The sequence below is a fragment of the Saimiri boliviensis genome, chromosome 14, assembly GCF_048565385.1.
Source record: "Saimiri boliviensis isolate mSaiBol1 chromosome 14, mSaiBol1.pri, whole genome shotgun sequence".
Taxonomy (NCBI): Eukaryota; Metazoa; Chordata; class Mammalia; order Primates; family Cebidae; genus Saimiri; species Saimiri boliviensis.
This window is the reverse complement of record NC_133462.1, coordinates 84551138-84570325: the sequence shown is the minus strand read 5'-3', so window position 1 is coordinate 84570325 and position 19188 is coordinate 84551138. Positions and strand designations below refer to the sequence as shown.

At 44.2% G+C, this 19188-nt stretch overlaps 1 protein-coding gene across 3 annotated transcripts in view; it reads right to left on the bottom strand.

Moving 5' to 3' along the window:
• EDARADD (EDAR associated via death domain) overlaps positions 1–19188 on the bottom strand; it is a 58297-nt gene that overhangs the window by 11949 nt on the left and 27160 nt on the right. For all 3 annotated transcript variants that reach the window (XM_010345886.3, XM_074385351.1, XM_003935354.4), the window contains 2 exons: positions 18485–18524; positions 13418–13476 (listed from right to left, as the gene is read on the bottom strand). In XM_010345886.3, coding sequence (XP_010344188.1) covers positions 13418–13476; positions 18485–18524 — 99 coding nt within the window. The remainder of the gene's footprint in view (positions 1–13417; positions 13477–18484; positions 18525–19188) is intronic.

Below are 19188 nucleotides of genomic sequence, written 5' to 3'. Positions count from 1 at the left end.
GAGGATCGCTTGAGCCCAGGAGTTGGAGGCTGCAGTGAGCTATGATTGAGCCACTGTACTTCAGCCTGGAAGAAAGAGCAAATTCTCAAAGAAAAAAAAAAGGGTATCAGTGCTTGCAACAATGCACTATTTTTATTTTACATTATGGGTTATCTTCCTCATTTTATTTCTTATCTGCTTTTTGCTGGGCTTGCTGTCTGTCAGCCCAGGTTACTACAATTCTTTCCCTTTTCTATTTATTTCAGTACATATTGCAAAGCAGCTAAAACAAACTGTGAAAAAGTGGTGTCCAAATCTCGTGAGAGGCATCATGTTTCTGCCCTTCTGCTTGGGGCTCTATTTTTACAATCAGGGCCATGCTACAGGGATGTGGGGGGTTTACTCTGATCTTGGAGTGGGGGCGTGTGTGTGCGTGATCCCATGAAGTCAGCAGTGGAGACCAGGCCCAGTATACCTTCATTTACGTTAACCCCATCTTTCTACAACCAAAATCTTTCTCATCAGCTAATGTCACGCCCTCCATCCACATTACTGAAGAAATGAGTCAGGCATGGTGCCAATGCTGGTCTCAGATTCCCCATTTGTGTATTGAGGTGGCTGTGGAATTAGCTCAGCTCTAAGGTATCTCTATTTTCTTGGGTCTGAGAGTTTCACCTGAAAAGATGTGCTAACTCCGTGGTGTCAATGTGTTTTAAGCATTTTAAAGAATCTCTAAATCTACTCAGAGAAGCCTTTCTCCTCATCCCAAGCTCATCCATCCCCATGTCTTAGCAGTATACATACCTTCACCTTCAAGCCCAGATTTTTTTTAATTTGCACACAGGCACATTCCCGTGTCTTACCAGCCTGACTTTTCTCCTCAGTAATCTAAATGTTTCTTATCTTAACTGGAACTGAAAACCAACCTGCTTGCCATTGTTCATACAATTTCTTTTCATTTAGTTGAAGTTGTACTCTCTTCTCACCTTCCCCTTACTCAGTTAAGAGTGTGGGAAACCGCAACGTATAGACAGTCTTACACTTAGTGTGTGTGTGTGTGTGTGTGTGTGTGTGTGTGTCAGAGAACGTGAGAGAGAAAGAGAGAAACACATGAAGAGACAGAAAGAGAGAATTACAGTGAGTCTCGGAATGGATATAAATCTCTCTCTATGCAACGTTTCGTTTTGCTCAAGGCTGAACCCGGAAGCCCTCGATGTTAGGGACCCTCGTCATTACTCCGCAGGTCATGCGGAGACCTGCCTTTCCGCATCGGCAGTACTCCTGCAGGTCGGGCAGGTATGTGGCCTCTTTTTATCAACACAGTCGTTCTGCTCACTGAATTGGAAACTTGGGCTGAGGAAACAGAAACGGGAACTTCAGGTACTGTCGAGAAATACGAATGTTTGAACTTGACAGATTTTGTGTTCTTTGAGGTTCCTGCTAAAACACGAACGTGACTCTGAGTAGAAACTACGTTACTTGGCATATTTGACTTGATTTCTCATAAACTGGAGAGAATTTTACCAAAGTCAATGTCTGGCCATAATCAGCCCCGTGATGCAGACAGAGAATACGAGTTACTTGTGAAAGCTGATAAAGACAGAATTTAGATTAATATGCAAGATCTTTGCTCTTGGCTCTGACTTGTGCTACTTTATAGGTTTGTTTTCTAAGAGTGAAAAAGGAAAACACCAATTTTTGTAGCTTTTATAGTCTTACTGAAATCATACGCATGCCTTTATTCAACATCTATTTATTGAGCAGCTAATACGTAAAAGCCCCCATACTGCAATGTATAGACAAAGATAAAAGTACCTTAAGCCTTGACCTCAAGATATGCTGGGGAAATAACAACCACTTAAAGGACTAAAATCCAAGGCACAAGATAGTGAATTCCAAGAGGGGGTTACAGATGAAGTCAGAGAGGAAAGGTGTCTTCTGCTGAAAAAAAATCAGAGGCAGTTTCTTGGAGACAGGCCTGTTTGAGATGGACCCTGCTGAAATCCGAGCAGTGGGGACCCGGGAGGAAGGGGCATTTAGTCTTAAGCAAAGGCAACGAGAGGGGCAAGAGGGAGAGGACTCAGAAATCTGGCTGGAAGCTAAGAAAAACAAGCAAAACAAAAAGGAGCTGAGACAGGTGAAGAGGCTGAAGCCTGTCCAAGGAGCGGGACGTCATTTCAGGGAACAGGGAGTCACCGAGTAGCTCTCGTCTGAAGCAGCGCATCCTCAGAGATGTCTGAGACCCACGCAGGAAATACCCGCCTGGCTACAGTGTAGGACGCGTGGGGGAATGAGACAGTACAGAGACGACGGAGAAGCAGGGAGAATGACGTCAGCAAGGATTAGTGAGATTCCACACCACTCCTCCAGGAGAGGAGGGGATGAAGCGAGAGCCACTGTAGAGATGTGATCACTGGGGGAGACGTGAAGGGAGGTCAAATGCAGAGCAAGCTGTGAAGAGACGATGGAGAAGACAGCAGAGCCAGGCTCACACACAAGCTTGAGATGCCCATGGGAGCTGATGGTCCCGGTCCCCAGGAGAGGTCAGGGCAGGAGATAAAAGTGAGGATGTCAAGGTGATTATGAAAGAAGTGACTGGAAGGGAAGAGACAGCAGCGAGGTCACAACCTTGAGAAGGACCTGAGAAGGACACTTCGGTGGCAGAGGAAGGAATGAAAGGATGGCAGGGAAAGGAGGTCAGGAAGGGGAAAAAAAGCAGGGCAGCAGAATCGAAAGTTGTAGCAAATGGCCAGGCATGGTGGCTCATGCCTGTAATCCTAGCACTTTGGAAGGCTGAGGTGGGCGGATCATAAGGTCAGGGGTTTGAGTCCAGCCTGATCAACACGGTGAAACCACGTCTCTACTAAAAATACAAAAAATTAGCCAGGTGCGGTAGTGAGTGCCTGTGATCCCAGCTATTTAGGAGGCTGAGGTAGGAGATTCACTTGAACCCAGGACGTGGAGGTTGCAGTGAGCCAAGATTGCACCACTGCACTCCAGCCTGGGCAACAGAGCAAGACTGTCTCAAAAAAAAAAAAAAAAAAAAAAATGTTGCAGCAAGGGCCAGGCATGGTGGCTTGTGCTGTAATCTCAGCACTTTGGGAAGGTATGGCAGGAGGATCTTGAGCCCAGGAATTCAAGTTTGCCGTGAACTGTCACTGAACCACTGCACTCCAGCCCAGGTGACAGAGTGAGACTCCATCTCAAACAAAACAAAACAAAACAAAAAACACTTGCAGAAAGGTGATGGGCTCTGAGCACCAAGTGAAGACAAGATCTGGTGAGGAGGAGGCCAGAAGTGACTTTGGAAGCAGTTCTAGGGGAGCGGTGGCCGGTTGATACCGGGTAAGCAGCAAGACACGGAGATAACAAAGAACACGTGTTTGGTTGTGTCAGCCTGAAATGCCACCGTCCCCAGCCCTTTCATCTGCTTGATTTCTCTTATCTGTAAGCCTCGGCTTAGATGTCACTTCCTCTCGGACACCTTCTCCAAACGCCCAGTCTGAGTTCTGTGCCCTGGGCGTTCTCTAGGGACTCTGTCCATGCACCCCATAGAATGCCAGTTCCACTGGGCCTGGAGACCATTCAAGGAGCAAGGGATGGACCTTGAAGATGAAAAGACGCCATTTCTTTGCTGACGGGACAAAGAGGGAGAAGAACGGGGGCGAATCTGGAGCAGTCTGGAGGGAGGCCGGAAATCCGTTGGCCCAGCCTCCATGTCAGGGGATTGGAGGCAGAACTGGGGAATGGGGGCGGTTATTGTTCAGTGGGTACAGAATTTCCGTTTGGAAAGACAAAAACATTCTGGAGCCAGGTGGTGGTGATGGCTGCACAACACTGTGAATATACTTAATGCCACGGAGCTGGGCACCTAAAAAATGGTTAAAATAGGCCAGGTGCGGTGGCTCACACCTATAATCCCAGCACTTGGGAGGCTGAGGCAGGCGGATCACCTGAGGTTGGAAGTTTGACAGCAGCCTGGCCAACATGGTGAAACCCTGTCTCTACTAAAAATACAAAATCAGCCAGGCATGGTGGTGGGCACCTGTAATCCCACCTGTATTCAGGAGACTGAGGCAGGAGAATCATTTGAACCCGGGAGGAAGAGGCTGCAGTGAGCCGAAATCGCGTCACTGCACTCCAGCTGGGTGACAGAGCTAAAAAAGGTTAAAATGGTAACTTTTATGTCATGCATATTTTACCACAATGAAACAGAGCCATGTGCCAGAATGACACAATACAAACACTTCCAAGGATATCAGAGAAGTGTCGTGTGTATAACATTTATGAAACAGGAGAGATGGAAGAAATGCACCTGCGATCCCAGCACTTTGGGAGGCCAAGGCGGGTGGATCACCTGAGGTCACGAGTTTAAGACTAGCTTGGCCAACATGGTGAAACCTTGTCTCTACTAAAAATACAAAAATTAGCCGGGCATGGTGGTAGGCGCCTGTAATCCCAGCTACTCCGGAGGCTGAGGCAGGAGAATTGCTTGAACCGGGCGGTGGAGGTTGTAGTGAGCTGAGATCATGCCACTGCACTCCAGCTTGGGCAACAGAGCAAGACTATGTCTCAAAAAAAAAAAAAGCAAAAAACAAAACTTTCTGATGTCACAGTCAGCGAAACTCAAGCAATTTTCAGGGGTAGAAATTCCCAAGACAAAGCTGGTATCTGTGTAACTCTTTGGAACACATTTACTGATGATCCATGTCTAAACATTAGTACCAGACTGTGAATCTCCTGTTGGGTTTTTCTAAAAATCCTGTTCATACCCAGTTCTTTTTCTGCAAAATAATTACTATTATGATAATAACTTTGTGCCTATTTTTGCTTATTCCTATAGTATAAATCCATATAAAAATGTGGACATGTATCTATTTATTTGATTATTTGATAGTATACTCCAGAAACTGGCTTTTAGAAATATATTTGGCTAGGGGATGGTGGCTCATTCCTGCAGTCTCAATAGTTTGGGAGGCCAAGGTAGGTAGATTGTTTGAGTACAGATTGATTGTTCAAGACCAGCCTGGGCAATGTAGTGAGATTCCCCCCCCCATCTCTACAAAATGTAAACAAAAATGAGGTGCTGTGGTGAGCGCCTGTAGTCCTAGCTACTTGGGAGGCTGAGGTGGGGGGATTGCTTGAGCCAGGAGGTTGAGGCTATAGTGAGCCAAGATCATGTCACTACACTTCAGCCTGAGTGACAGAGCGAGACCCTGTCTCAAGGAAAAAAAAAGAAGAAATGTATTAGATTCTCCTGCCTCAGCCTCCCAAGTAGCTGGGATTACAGGTGCCTGCCACCATGCCTGGCTAATTTTATATTTTTAGTAGGTTTCACCAATTTGGTCAGGTTGGTCTCAAACTCCTGACCTTAGGTGATCCTCCTGCCTTAGCCTCCCAAAGTGATTCAGAATACATTTATTGAGTACTTACTACCCAGGGTAAGAAACAATTCTAGGCTCTGGAATATAGAGACAAAAATCTGTTGCTTCAAGATTATAATCCAGTAGTGAAGCAAAGACATATGCATAAATATTGACAGCACAAGGAAACGTGTGTTACAAAGCACAGACAGAAGAGGAAGGCAGCACAGAGGGGGAAGGAATTCAAGTGAGACCTCAGGGAACGAGGGGCATTTCATTAAGGATAAAAGAGCTAAGGCTGGGCACAGTGGCTCACGCCTGTAATCCCAGCACTTTGGGAGTTTGAGGCGAGAGGATCACCTAAGGTCAGGAGTTCGAGACCAGCCTGAAAAACATGGTGAAACCTATAAAAATACAAAATTAGCCAGGCGTGGTGGCAGGTGCCTGTAGTCCCAGCTACTTGGGAGGCCGAGGCAGGAGAATTCCTTGAACCCAGGAGGTGGAGATTGCAGTGAGCCGAGATCAAACCATTGCATTCCAGCCTGAACGACAGGAGTTAAACTCCATCTCAAAAAAAAAAAAAAAGAGCTAACTGAGGAAGACTGAAAATATAAAATAAACGCTACAGTGTTCTGCTCGGCTGAGAGCAAACCTGTAGGTCTTTCTTCTCTGCAGTGAGTTTTCTTTCCAATTACAAGGAAGATCTGCTACTTCTGGAGTTGAAGTATGGGTCAAAGATATAACCGTTCCGGGACTTTGAGGCCGGGCATGCTCAGGTGTAATTTCATACCTTTGCTATGGTTTCAAAGATGAAAGATAAAGGGGTTTTCCCTTTGTGTAGGATGTAGGGTTGATTATTGTTCAGAAATATCACAGAGTTTTTACGGGAGATTAAGGTTTGTACATGCAAATACAAGTAGACCGCGGGGCTATGGATATTACAGAGAGGCAGGGAGTTTTTGCACCTATCTATTTCATTCACAGATCCCAGGCTGTAGGACAGAGGTAATGCTAGAACACAGGCAAAGGGAAGGCTGAATGCTGAAGAAACGCGTCCACAGACTCCCCGGGTCAGTGTATAATTTTCCTCGGTGCACCTGCTAGCCTTCCACACACAAAGACCATTCGGCTTCATCTGTCAATATATGAAAAGTTCACTGGGTCTAAACACCATCTAAAGTTTGGAATGATTTATTATATTATTTTTTCTTTGCTTTGAAAAAATAGCAAAAACACACAAAAGTAATAATTACTCAAAACCATGCTGTTTTCTTAAAAAATAAAAAAGAGATGGGAAAATCTTTTTCTCTCAATGTATTATCACATCTCTCAATCCCGTCTCACTCCCTAGACGTTACTGCTTACAATCTAGGCACGTCCCTCCTGACTCCTTAGTCATAACCACGTTCACGCCTATATAGAAATTTTTTTTAGCCCCAAATCATACCAATCTACAACTTGCTTTATCTGTTTAACAATACATCAGATATATATATTTAAGGCCAGGCTCTCTCTTCTTTTAATGGTTTAATAATATCCCACAGCATGGATGAGCCATAATTTATTCAACCAGTTCCTGCCAACAGGAATGGGCCTTATCTGCAGCTCTCCTCTATTTTGAATGCCACAGTGGGTATCTTGGTATCTTGCACCGTGTTATAAGTTCTGTAGGATCAAGTCCTTAAAAGTGAGACTGCTGGACAGAAGTGTGAATAGGTACTGCCAAATAATTTTCTATAAAGTTGTATCAATTTACACTCTCAACTGTGTGTGAGAGCTGCACCCTGACACCCATACCATCCGAACGTCTAAGTGGAATTCTAACCTGCCTGTCAAGTTCAAAGGCATTGTAGTCAGTAGAGTACTGCATGGTAATGAGAAGAGAAGCCATTGAGCCAAACAATTAGAGGTGGTAAAGAAATGTCCAGTTTAATTATTAATAAACGTCTCTCCCAATCTTCTTGGGGAAATAACTACCAAGTGCTAAAAAGCAGGCATTTTTGCCTGTTGGCCTGAATTTTTGTTTGCTTTTGTTTTTGAGAGCGAAAGAGTCTGGCCAAGTTGCCCAGGCTGGAGTTCAGTGGCACGATCTCAGGTCACTATGACCTCCACCTCCAGAGCTCAAGCCACCCTGCCACCTCAGTCTCCCAAGCAGCTTCGACTTCAGGCATGAACCACAATGTCCAGCTATTTTTTGTATTTTTGTAGAGATGGTGTTTCACCATGTTGCCCAGGCTGGTCTCAAACTCCTGGACTCAAGTGATCTGGCTGCCTCAGCCTCCCAAAGTGCTGGGACTACAGGTGTGAGCCCCCGTGCCCGGTAAGCTTGAATGTGTTTTACCACAAGTATTTTATTTTGTCTGGGTCTAAAAGTAGAAATAAGTCAAAGCCCATAGGCATGAACAGACCACATCAAATTAGAGTACCATGGGTTTTCTTTTTTAAAAAAGTATCGTTTTGGGGAGGCTTCACTACAGAAAAAAAAGTACTCAAGGCCTGGAAATGATGGCTAAGGTTGGGTGGCATGAAGTGGCAGTGGGAAAAAGGAGGACAACAGTTTACATTTCATGTTTCCCCCCCACCCCCAGCAATCAAACACATAGAATGCAGGTGGTCCTGGTTCACCTAAGCCTAGGGCTTGGCAAGGTAGGTTCCATAAAAAATCACTGAAAGCATTGCAAAAGTACTTGACCAGGGCATCGGGCTGGGTCCGTGAGGTCAGAGGAGGGCTGTGGGGCTGGGGTTCAAGGTCAAGGTCTTACAACAGCATCTCTCCACCGGCTGTACAGGGATGAGTGGGAGTGGGACAGTGAAACGTGTGTGCAGAGGGAGTGAGGGGGAGGGGGAGAAGGAAAAGAGGAAGGCAGGGTCAGACAGGGAACTCCAGAGTCGCAGGTGGAGGGTTTGTTCCCTGCAGTGACATGATCCCAGGCTCGGCCATTCCCGTGGTGGCACAGGCACACGCGGGAGGAAGGTCATGGCAAGGTCACGGTCTGGGATGAAGAAGTTCAGTCTAGAGAAAGTGAGATGGCACACCCCGAGGAAGGCAAATCCCAATGGGAGATAGAATCCGATCATTATCTGTTTTGGGCAAAATTGTCTACAGTTATCTAAAGACAGAAAGAGAAGTTCTATGGCTTTTAAAGACCCCAGCCAAGTTCTCCTGGTGTTACTCAGGTATTTTTAACTTTCTAGCAGTCAGTGAGTTATTCTAACACAGGACCCTCAATCACCTTGCTGAAGGTTAGTGAGCGGCCAGCTCTACAGACTGCTGGGAAGGTAGGTAAATGAAGAACAGAGGAAACAGGGAGAGGAGGAGTGTGAGATCAAGAGAGATCAACAGATAACAAGTGACTTCTCGCTTGAACCACGGAGGCGGAGGTGGCAGTGAGCAGAGATCACGCCACCACACTCCAGCCCGGGTGACAGAGCGAGACTCTAAAGAAAAGAACAGGCAATGTCTATTCCAGTGCAACTGACCCCTTGAGGTTTCCTCCCCCGTCTTTAAATGTCCAGACAGCTCTGTAACAGGAACCCTTTCACCGCCTGTTTTGAGAACTGGACCAGAAGGCAATCACTGCAAGGCTGAAGTGAGTCCCTCTCATCAGTGTTAAAAATACCAAGTATGTGCTCTAGGCAGCCTATTAGTTCCATTTAATAGTCCTGGTTCCTCATTCTATAAAATTCCCATCAGGGATGAAGTAAGGAATTACCAAGCAAACCAGAACAATCTGAGTTTCCTTTAGAGGAAGGAACTTAAGGACTCTCCAGTCTATTAAACAGATCTTGTTGGAGCTTGAAAGGATTCCTGCATATCAAGAGAAGCAGGTAGAGGCCTGCCGGGCTGACTCACACCAGATATCATCTCCAGCAAGGGCTGGTCAGGTCCATTCCCTGTTATTACACTGTATGTAATTACTTGGGTCTGCAGAGAGTCTGCTGGGCTGGTTGCTCTGCCAAGCCAATAAGGCTGTTGGATGGGATTCTGCCCACTGCCTCTCCATCCAGTTAAGGAAAGGAGCAACATTTCCGTCACCCTGTTTTGTTCCAGTAGCTTTTATCTGCACTCTTCCACCAGATGGGTATTATTTAGAACTGTGGAAAAATCTAAATCTTCCTAGATTTAGGCAAGGCAAGTGGCCCAGCAGCCAGTGGTAACAACTGCTACCAACTCAGACTCGCTGGGCACGTGGCGGGGTGCCAGACCTGGCCCTGGGGCCAACTCTGCCACTCATCAGCTGTCCTAGGTTCCTCATCTGTAAAGCAAGGAGGCTGAGCAATGTGACTTCTAAGGTTCCCTTCGGCTTTAAGATGCCAAGTTGTCAAACTGGGCACCTGGGCCCCAGGCTCACCTTCTAAACTGTCAAGATTAGCAATGCCGAGTCATCCCCCTGCTCTGGTTCTGGATGACACCAAGCCTAGGAAATAAGGCACGAGAGATAGGGCCCTGGTCTCTGAGTGACAGGGTGTGCATGGGATCTAGGAGGAAGGAGGAATCCAGCCCTCTAAAAGGAAGGTGCAGGTGGTGTGTGAAGGGTCAGACACAGGGGTGAGTCCCACTTAAGACACAAACTCCGCAAACTTGGAAACAGACTTCTGTTTCTCTGATGAGGAAACAAGATGTAAAACTAGTCACTGTTTATTGGGTGGCTACTTTAGTATCAGTCATTAAGAGGGTTTCCATTTATTCTCTATAGCATAATGGAGAACTTAAAGTTTTGAGAGACTTGTTAGATATCAAAGAAATCATTACAGTCATGTGTGACTTAACAATGGGTATACGTTCTGAGAAATGTGTCCTTAGGTGATTTCGTTTGTGTGAACATCATAGTGTGCACTTACACAAACTTCAATGCTGTAGCCCACCACACACCAGGCTGTGGGAAAGCCTGTTGCCCCTCGGCTACAAACCTGTGCGCATGTTACTGACTTGAATACTGTAGGCAACTGTAACACAATGGTAAGCATTTGTGTATCTAAACGTATCTAAACACAGAAAAGGCATAGTAAAAGCAGTATTAGAATCTCTGCCAGGCATGGTGGCTCATACCTGTAATCCCAGCCCTTTGGGAGGCCGAGGTGGGTGGATCACTTGAGGTCAGGAGTTTGAGACCAACCTGGCCAACATGAAGAAACCCCATCCCTACCAGAAATATAAAAATCAGCCAGGCATGGTAGCGCATGCAGGTACCACCATGTCTGGCTTAGACTTTAGTGTTTGACACTAGGACACTATAATGTTTTTCTTCTGCATCATTTTAGGAAGCTAAAATTAAGCCTTAGTAGAAGTAAATTTTAGTTCTTAAATTACTAAAATCACTAAAAAGGCAGATAATAATTATTCTAAAGAACACAGTTCCAGCTTGCTTTTGTTTTATTTTAATTAATTTATTAGAGACTCTGTCTCTAATTTAATTAATTAAATTAATTTAGAGACAGAGTCTCTAATAAATAAACCTTAATTAATTAATTTAGAGACAGAGTCTCTAATAAATAAATCTCAAATTTATTTGAGACTGTTTCTAAATTAATTAATTAATTATCCAGGCAATTAATTATTTATTAATTTATTGATTTCCAGGCTGGAGTTTAGTGATATGATCTCGGCTCACTGCAATCTCTGCTACCTGGGTTCAAGCAATTGTCCTGCCTCAGCCTCCCGAGAAGCCAGGATTACAGGTGCCTGCCATCGTGCCCAACTAATTATTGTAGTTTTAGTAGATTTCACCATCTTGGCCAGGCTGGTCTTGAACTCCTGACCTTGTCGTGATCCACCTGCCTCGGCCTCCCAAAGTGCTGGGATTACAGGTGTGATCCACTGTGCTCGGCCTCCAGTTTGCTTTTAATGTCTGAACTATAGAATGGAGTGTGGGTTGTTTTCTTCTTTTAAACGTTTCTCTCTGTGAATTTTCTTTGTTCTAACTGCCAAGTTCATTTCAAAGAATCTTTCTGAGTATCTAGCAGTTGAAAAAAATCCTACAGATTACACAAAGAAATAGTTAACGGAAGCAGCCAGCTTATAGGACTTCTTTTTATAGGACAAGAAGACAGTTTGTTTTAAAATAGAACTTTACAAATCTCAAAGAGGTCTTTCTCCTATTTTTTAGTTGATAAATACAGTTTCACCTTTTAGCACAGTATTTACTCGATATCACCAAAATTATAACACTGAAATTAGGAAAAACGCTCAACAGTGTGCTAACATTCTGCACCTCATCTTAAATGGTTTTAGAAAATCTCTAAAAACAAAAACTACATAAAAAATGCAGCATTCTTTTATCTTTAAAGAGGTCTACATGTTACCAAAAAATTTGAGGAGCAAAACTTTGTTTAAAAATTAGGATTACAAGAAGGACAAATTTATATTTTCTGTTTACTAAACTAGTTTAAATTCAGACAGAAGCCCATTGTTAGATTGTAATCTCAAGGAAAGTGTTGAGTATCAGGAGTGAAAAGTGAAGTCTGATAGTCACAATTAATGGTTGAAGATTCCCCAAAACAAAGTTAAAAGTAGCACCATTGACCATTTTCAGGAGAGTGGTGTGTTTCAATTTAAATTGCTTATTTTTCAACTATTGCGGAACTTCTTTTTACTATAGAGGTGATCTGACTACCCAAAAATGTTACTATTAAAGACTTTACTACAGACTGATACTTTTAAAGCAAGACTAAGCACAACTTGTTAAAAATTAACTTGATGGTATATATAGAAGGAGCAGAACTGCACCAGCCTATCTCGACGTGCCTTTGAGATATTTAATGCTCTAAATATACTTTAGCAGCTCTGCCAATGAGCTTTGATAGAGAAAACAGAGGTGACTTGGACAGTACAAGAAGTAACTGACCAGCCAGGCACGGTGGCTCACGCCTGTAATCCTGGCACTTTGGGAGGCCAAAGTGGGTGAATCACCTGAGGTCGTGAGTTCGAGACCAGCCTGACCAACATGGAGAAGCCCTGTCTCTACTAAAAATAGAAAATCAGTTGAGTTAGGTGGTGCATGCCTGTAATCCCAGCTATTCAGGAGGCTGAGGCAGGAGAATTGCTTGAACCCAGGAGGCGGAGGTTGTGGTGAGTCGAGATTGTACCCTTCTTTGCACTCCAGCCTGGGAAACAAGAGCAAAAACTCAGTCTCAAAAAAAAAAAGAAGTAATCGACCAAGGAAGTCCCCAGAAGGATGTACATCAAAACGTGGAACAGTGGAATGACAGGCAATTTTCAATTTTTTGTTTGTACTTTTTTGCACAATCTGAACTTTAAAATAATGAACATTCTGTCCAGGCACAGTGCTTCATGCCTGTAATTACCAGCACTTCGGGAGGCCTACATGGGCAGATCACTTGAGGCCAAGAGTTCAAGGGTAGCCTGGCCAACAGGTAAAAACCCCATCTCTTCTAAAAATACCATTAAAAAAAAATTAGCCAGGCATGGTGGTGCACACCTGTAACCTCAGCTACTCAGGAGGCTGAGGCACGAGAATCTCTTGAACCCGGGAGGCAGAGCTTACAGTGAGCTGAGATCACACTACTCCACTCCAGCCTGGACAACAGAGTGAGACTCTTGCCTCCAAAAAAAAAAAATAATAATTAAAAATAAAAAAAGAACATTCTTTTACAATCGTAACATAACATATTTCCTTTTTGGAAAAAGACAATAGAAATAATATGTTAAAGTTGACATCAGATATCTAAAAAAATTAAAGTTTTATAAAGCATTACCAAACTGTTATGTTAAATTATCTAGTTATGTTGTGTCTTAAAGAATTTGCACATCCACAAAGTACCAACTGCATTAGAAAGAAAGCAGCTCTCCTTTCAAACTTACCAGCATTGATTTTCTGTTGTTGACATATAGATAAATATTTCAAAGAATGAATGAAAGTGGCGATATTTATTAGAAGTAAAAAAGGTCTGAAGATATGCTACCTTACTGGGGTGCTTAGAGATCATTTGCAAGCCCTGTTTAATACCTAGAAATCCTGTTTTTTATTTTTATTTATAAAGCTTTATAATTCTCAAAAAAATTTTAGGTGGGTCATCATGTACCTAAGCGTAAAATATAGCGAAATTATTCTTACCTGGTTTTGCATATCTGAATTTGGTGGGCAGTTCAAACTAATTGCATCACATTCTTCAGCTAGGGAAAAAAAAAAAAAAAAGAAACAAAGCATGATTTTAAAACGCACACACTCTGTGGTATAAGACCTAAACTTTCTTTCTTTTTTCTTTTTTTGAGAAGGATTCTCGATTTGTTACCCAGTCTGGAGTGCAGTGGCACAATCTTGGTTCACTGCAACCACTGCCTCCCAGGTTCAAGCTATTCTCCTGCCTCAGCCTCCCAAGTAGCTGGGACTACAGGCACCCACTACCATGCCCAGCTAATTTTTGTATTTTTAGTAGAGATGGGGTTTCACCATATTGGCTAGGCTGGTCTTGAATTCCTGACCTTGTGATCTGCTGGCCTCGGCCTCCCAAAGTGCTGGGATTACAGGCGTGAGCCACCGTGCCTGGCATCATACCTAAAATTAAAGCTAGTGTCACGTGCTGCCTTGGCAGCTGGTAAAATCTGAAGGGCTGGACTACAAATTCCTCTCCAAGCTCTGCTCTTAAGGATAAGACCCCCCGGCTAAACAATGCTCCTTATCAAGAGATTAGGCACAATTCCTGCTTTTTTTTTTTTTTAAGTAAGAGACAGAGGGTCTCACTCTGTCATCCAGGCTGGACTGCAGCTCACAATAACTTGGAACTCCTTGGCTCATTTGATCCTCCCGCCTCAGCCTCCCAAGTATCTGGGACTACAGGAATGTGCCACGACACTCAGCTAATTAAGAATATATACATGTGGGCCACATACCATCCATATACTTATGTATAGTAGACATAGGGACAATGTTGCCCACACTGGTTTTGAATTCCTGGCCTCAAGTGATTCTCCTGCCTTGGCCTCCCAAAGTGCTAGGATTACTAGTGTGAACTGCTGTGACTGCCCCTGCTTATCTTTGGGTAGTGGGTTTTAGTTTCCTGCCAACCTGTGGAATTATTCAGGCTGATCATATCCTCCCATGGGAACCAGAAGGCAGCCCACCCCAAGATGGAATTCCTCCCTCACCAATGGGGTGAAGAGGAGACAATCAAAACATTCTCCCCCTGGCAGGGCGTGGTGGCTCAAGCCTGTAATCTCAGCACTTTGGAAGGCCAAGGCAGGCAGATCACCTGAGGTCAGGAGTTCGAGAGCAGCCTGGACAGCATGGTGAAACCAAGTCTCTACTAAAAATACAAAAATCAGCTGGGCGTGGTGGCGCATGCCTGTAATCTCAGCTAGGAGAATTGCTTCAACCCGGGAGGCAGAGGTTGCTGTGAGCCGAGAGCGTGCCACCACACCCCAACCTAAGTGACAGAGCGAGACTCCATCTCAAAAAAAAAAAATCGCCCTGATTAACAACATATCAAATTCCACTGTGTTCATTCATTTGTCTGCCATTTTACTAAGCCTTTCAGACCATAGAGAGTGAGATTATACTTATCCCAACAGCTACAGCTTACCGTCCTAAAAGTCAAACCTACACCATTTTGGTTCTCTTGTTCAAGTTCAGGTTGCCAGTGAAAAGGAACTCGAAATTCACGTTAACATTTAACATCTTTCCATATGAATTGATAGGAAGCAACTTCCATTCCTAAATTGTGTTAACTTCACAGTTTTCCCAACTGTGGTGAAGATGGTACAAATTTCTCAAAAACTGATTTTGATCCATCAAATTCTAATCTTTAGTCGCAGAATTCAAGGCCATACTCTAAACTTTGAAGTTGGCAGAAATACGGTATAAAAGAAATTTTAGCACCATGTACATTTTTTTTTAAATTTTCTTTTCTTTTCTTTTTTTTTTTTTTTTTTTTTTTTTTTTTTTTTGAGATGGAGCTTTGCTCTTGTTGCCCAGGCTGCAGTACAGTGGTGTGATCTTGGCTCACTGCAACCTTTGCCTCCCGAGTTCAAGCGATTCTCCTGCCTCAGCCTCCCGAGTAGCTGGGATTACAGGCACCACCACACCCAGCTAATTTTGTAAATTTAGTAGAGACAGGGTTTCTCCATGTTGGTCAGGCTGGTCTCAAACTCCTGACCTTGTGATCTGCCCGCCTTGGCCTCCCAAAGTGCTGGGATTATAGGCGTGAGTCCCCATGCCCGGCCGCTAGGCTAATTTTTAATATTGTTTTTGGTACAGATGGAGTTTTGCCTTGTGGCCCAGGCTGGTCTTGAACTCCTGGAGTCAAGTGATCTGCCCACCTTGGCCACGCAAACTGCTGGGATTACAGGCATGATGAGCCATGGCACCCAGCCATAAACGACTTCAATGAGAAAATTACCACAACATCTAATGATAGTATTGGCCCCATAAGTAATACCAAAGAAAAATGCTAGCAGACATGTTGAGTGCAAATGCAGGAGTAAGTTTTTAAACTTCTAGGCATGGTTCATTTACATATAAAATGAAGCATTTATTTGTAGATAAGAAATTATACACTTAATAACAATGTTCACTCCAATCTGTTCCTTGATCTAAGAAAAAAAAATCCTATTTGAATAAGGATAAAGGAAAGGCTTGGGTATGGTTTTCACATTCACGTTACTTATAAATTCATTAAGTTTTGTATAATCCAAATTCTAGGAGAAACCTGATGATACTATTACTGTAGTATCAGGTTGCTAAACCACAATCTTTTTTCTTCAAAACAGGAAATCACACTAAGAGTGATGAAAAAGATCTTGAGCCCGATCACACCACGACATTGCAATGCTAGGGCCACTACAGCTCTGTCTTTTCAAGATGGTTTCACTTTGCCACGCTGCCTGAAAGCTTTTGACAGTCCTGAATCTTGATTTTTCTCACTTCTTTGGCCGGATTTCCCTGCACCCGTGTCTGGTGCTCACACGTGCCAGGCACCATTCTCAATTATTTCACTGAATTCTCACCAGCACCCTGGGAGGTAGACGGTAACCTTGTCCTCCCTGCTGTGCTGATGAGGAAACAGAGACCCTGAGACCTGAAACCACTTGCTGAGGCCACTCACAGCCTTTTTGGACAGAAAAGGAAGGACACTCTAATGGTGTCATTTCGGGAAGCAGAGAGAAAGGTCCGGGGTAGTAGGGAGAGAGGACGAAAAGAGCTCTGGCCAAACTCTGGACAGGTTGGCCCTGGAGATCTCCCGACGATGGTCCACTACCATGAGAATTGCTGGGGAGACCCACGTTAGCACGTGCTGGGCATGCCTGCCCCTCCATGGTGACCAGGATGCCAGGTGCCCCTGCCATTCTTTGAAACTAGTTGGATCTGATTGTCCCCAACCCCACACTGTCCCACCCCTCATCTCTGAGTTGTCAGCAGACTACACGGTAGAGGAACCACTGTGGCAATCAGCAGCTTGGCCTCCATAAAAGAACACAGGGGTTGGGCATGGTGGTTCATGCCTGTAATCCGAGCACTTTGGGAGGCCAAGGCAGGCAGATCACCTGAGGTCAGGAGCTCAAGACCAGCCTGACCAACATGGTGAAACCCTGCCTCTACTAAAAATACAAAATTACCCAGGTGTAGTGACGGGCGCAGGGGTGGGCACCTGTAATCCCAGCTACTTGGGAAGCTGAGGTAGGAGAATCACTTGAACCTGGGAGGCGAAGATTTCAGTAAGCCAAGATCACATCATTGCACTCCAGCCTGAGCAACAAGAGCAAAACTACTGTCTCAAAAAAAAAAAAAAAAACAGAACAGAACCCTGCTGACCTGCTGACCTGCTGACCACCCAGCAGGCCAGCAGGAGAGATTATGAAAGGCTAGGGTCTAGCCACCCCACGATCTCCGTCATGCCTAAGTGTATGAGTTACCAAAGACAGCTTTTTTAGTTTGTTTTGGGGCCTAACAAGCATCCTTCACCCCTTTGTCTAGCCACAGAACATTCTTTCCCAGACAACGTGGTTTGGGGAAAATCCATTCCATGACCGTCCTCCCCAGCCCGAGCTCAAGGCTCAGACCTGGCCAACGTCCTCCATCCTCCTGATCACAAAAGTCAATTTAAGGATGGCCACGTGACCTAAACTGCCCCAGTCACAGTCATCTCTGAAACTGTGCTATGCGTGCTGGTGGAAAGGCTCCCTCTTCCTCCACCACCTTGAGAACACCATATAAAGCAGGAGGTGCTAGTAATCGTCTTTCCCTCCCATTCAGGGAAACCTGCTCAAGGCTGGAGCCAACATGGAAGACGACAGAGCCATGAGGAGAGACTCAACCTGACAGCCTCATGTAGATGCTTGAATCCAGCAGAGCCCAAAGACCCCAAAGTCAGTGAGTTCCCACTTTTTTTTTTTTTTTTTTTTTTTAAGAGATGGAATTTCTCCATGTTGGTCAGGCTGGTCTTGAACTCCTGTCCTCAGGTGATCCACCCACCTCGGCCTCCCAAAGTGTTGGGATTACAGGCAGGAGCCACAGCGCCCGGCCTCCCATGTTTTTTTCTTTTTCTTCAGACAGTGTTTCGCTCTTGTTGCCCAGGCTGGAGTGCAACGGCGTGGTCTCGGCTCACTGCAACCTCTGCCTCCCGGGTTCAAGTGATTCTCCTGCCTCAGTCTCCTGAGTAGCTGGGATTACAGGAGCCCATCACCACGCCTGGCTAATTTTTTTGTATTTTTAGAAAAGACAGGGTTTCACCCTGTTGGTCAGGCTGGTCTCAAACTCCTGGCCTCAAGTGATCCACCCGCCTTGGCCTCCTAAAGTGCTGGGATTACAGGCGTGAGCCACTGCGCCCAGCCAGTTCCGGCTTTTTAAACAAATTAGGGTTAGATTTCTCACCCTTGCCACCCAGAGTCCTGGCTGTCTTCATTTTATGCCTGTTAAAAACACCACAGGAATTTAACGCATAATTTGTTATGGAATAATTTACAGTTTTTAATCAGAAAATTCATTTCGATTGCAAGGTTAAAAGATACGATTTTAAAAAAGAAAAAAAGAATTAATTTCTGGGACAATCATGTCACAAGTCACGAGTTAATCTACGGATATGTTCCTGCTTCACAATTTTAAATAATGAAAAATTACGTTGAGTAGTGCTTTGTTCACAATCTTAAAATAATCACAAGTTCAAGTCATTATTTTAACTGTACATACCTTTAGGGAGTTCCGTATCTTGAATGGGATATTTGTCTGACTGTAGAAACCAACAAACGAAGAGAGTTATTTTTAAATGCTATAGTCAATTGTAAGATCAAAGTGAAAAGAGAGCTTTGTCTTGGAAAAGTTATGACTTCAATTAAAAACTTGAAACTGTTTAGCCTCAAACTTATCAACTGGCCTCATCCATTGGTTGTGTTTCTCGTGTTTCTTCTCAATCGACGGGAATGAAATCGAGGTTGACAAGAGGTGAATGCTGGATCATGAAACAGAATAAGCCTTCCAAATTTCCTCGGCTCTGACCACAGAACCACACTTCCTCTCTTTCCTGCAGTGCTAGCCCCCTGCAGTTTACAACTGAGAAGCATTTGTTGTCACGACTGATGAGGACAGATGCGTTTCTTCTCACTGTTTCTGCAACAGTCATTGGCCAATCATGTTCTGAGTAGTGCTCACTGTGGCAGAGCTATGGCCTGGGTTGACTGATACAGGATGATCAAAGGATCACTTTCCTACTGACTGCACAAAGGTCTAAGCATCAGTGATGATGCAAAATTCAGCACAGTTCTCAATGCATCCGTTGAGAGTAATACTGTTAAAGGAATTCAAAATAGCAAATGTTCTCACAATCACATAGATTTCTTTTAATTTATTCATACTTACATGCAGATGTCTAAAGTTCTGGAAACTTATTTCAGACT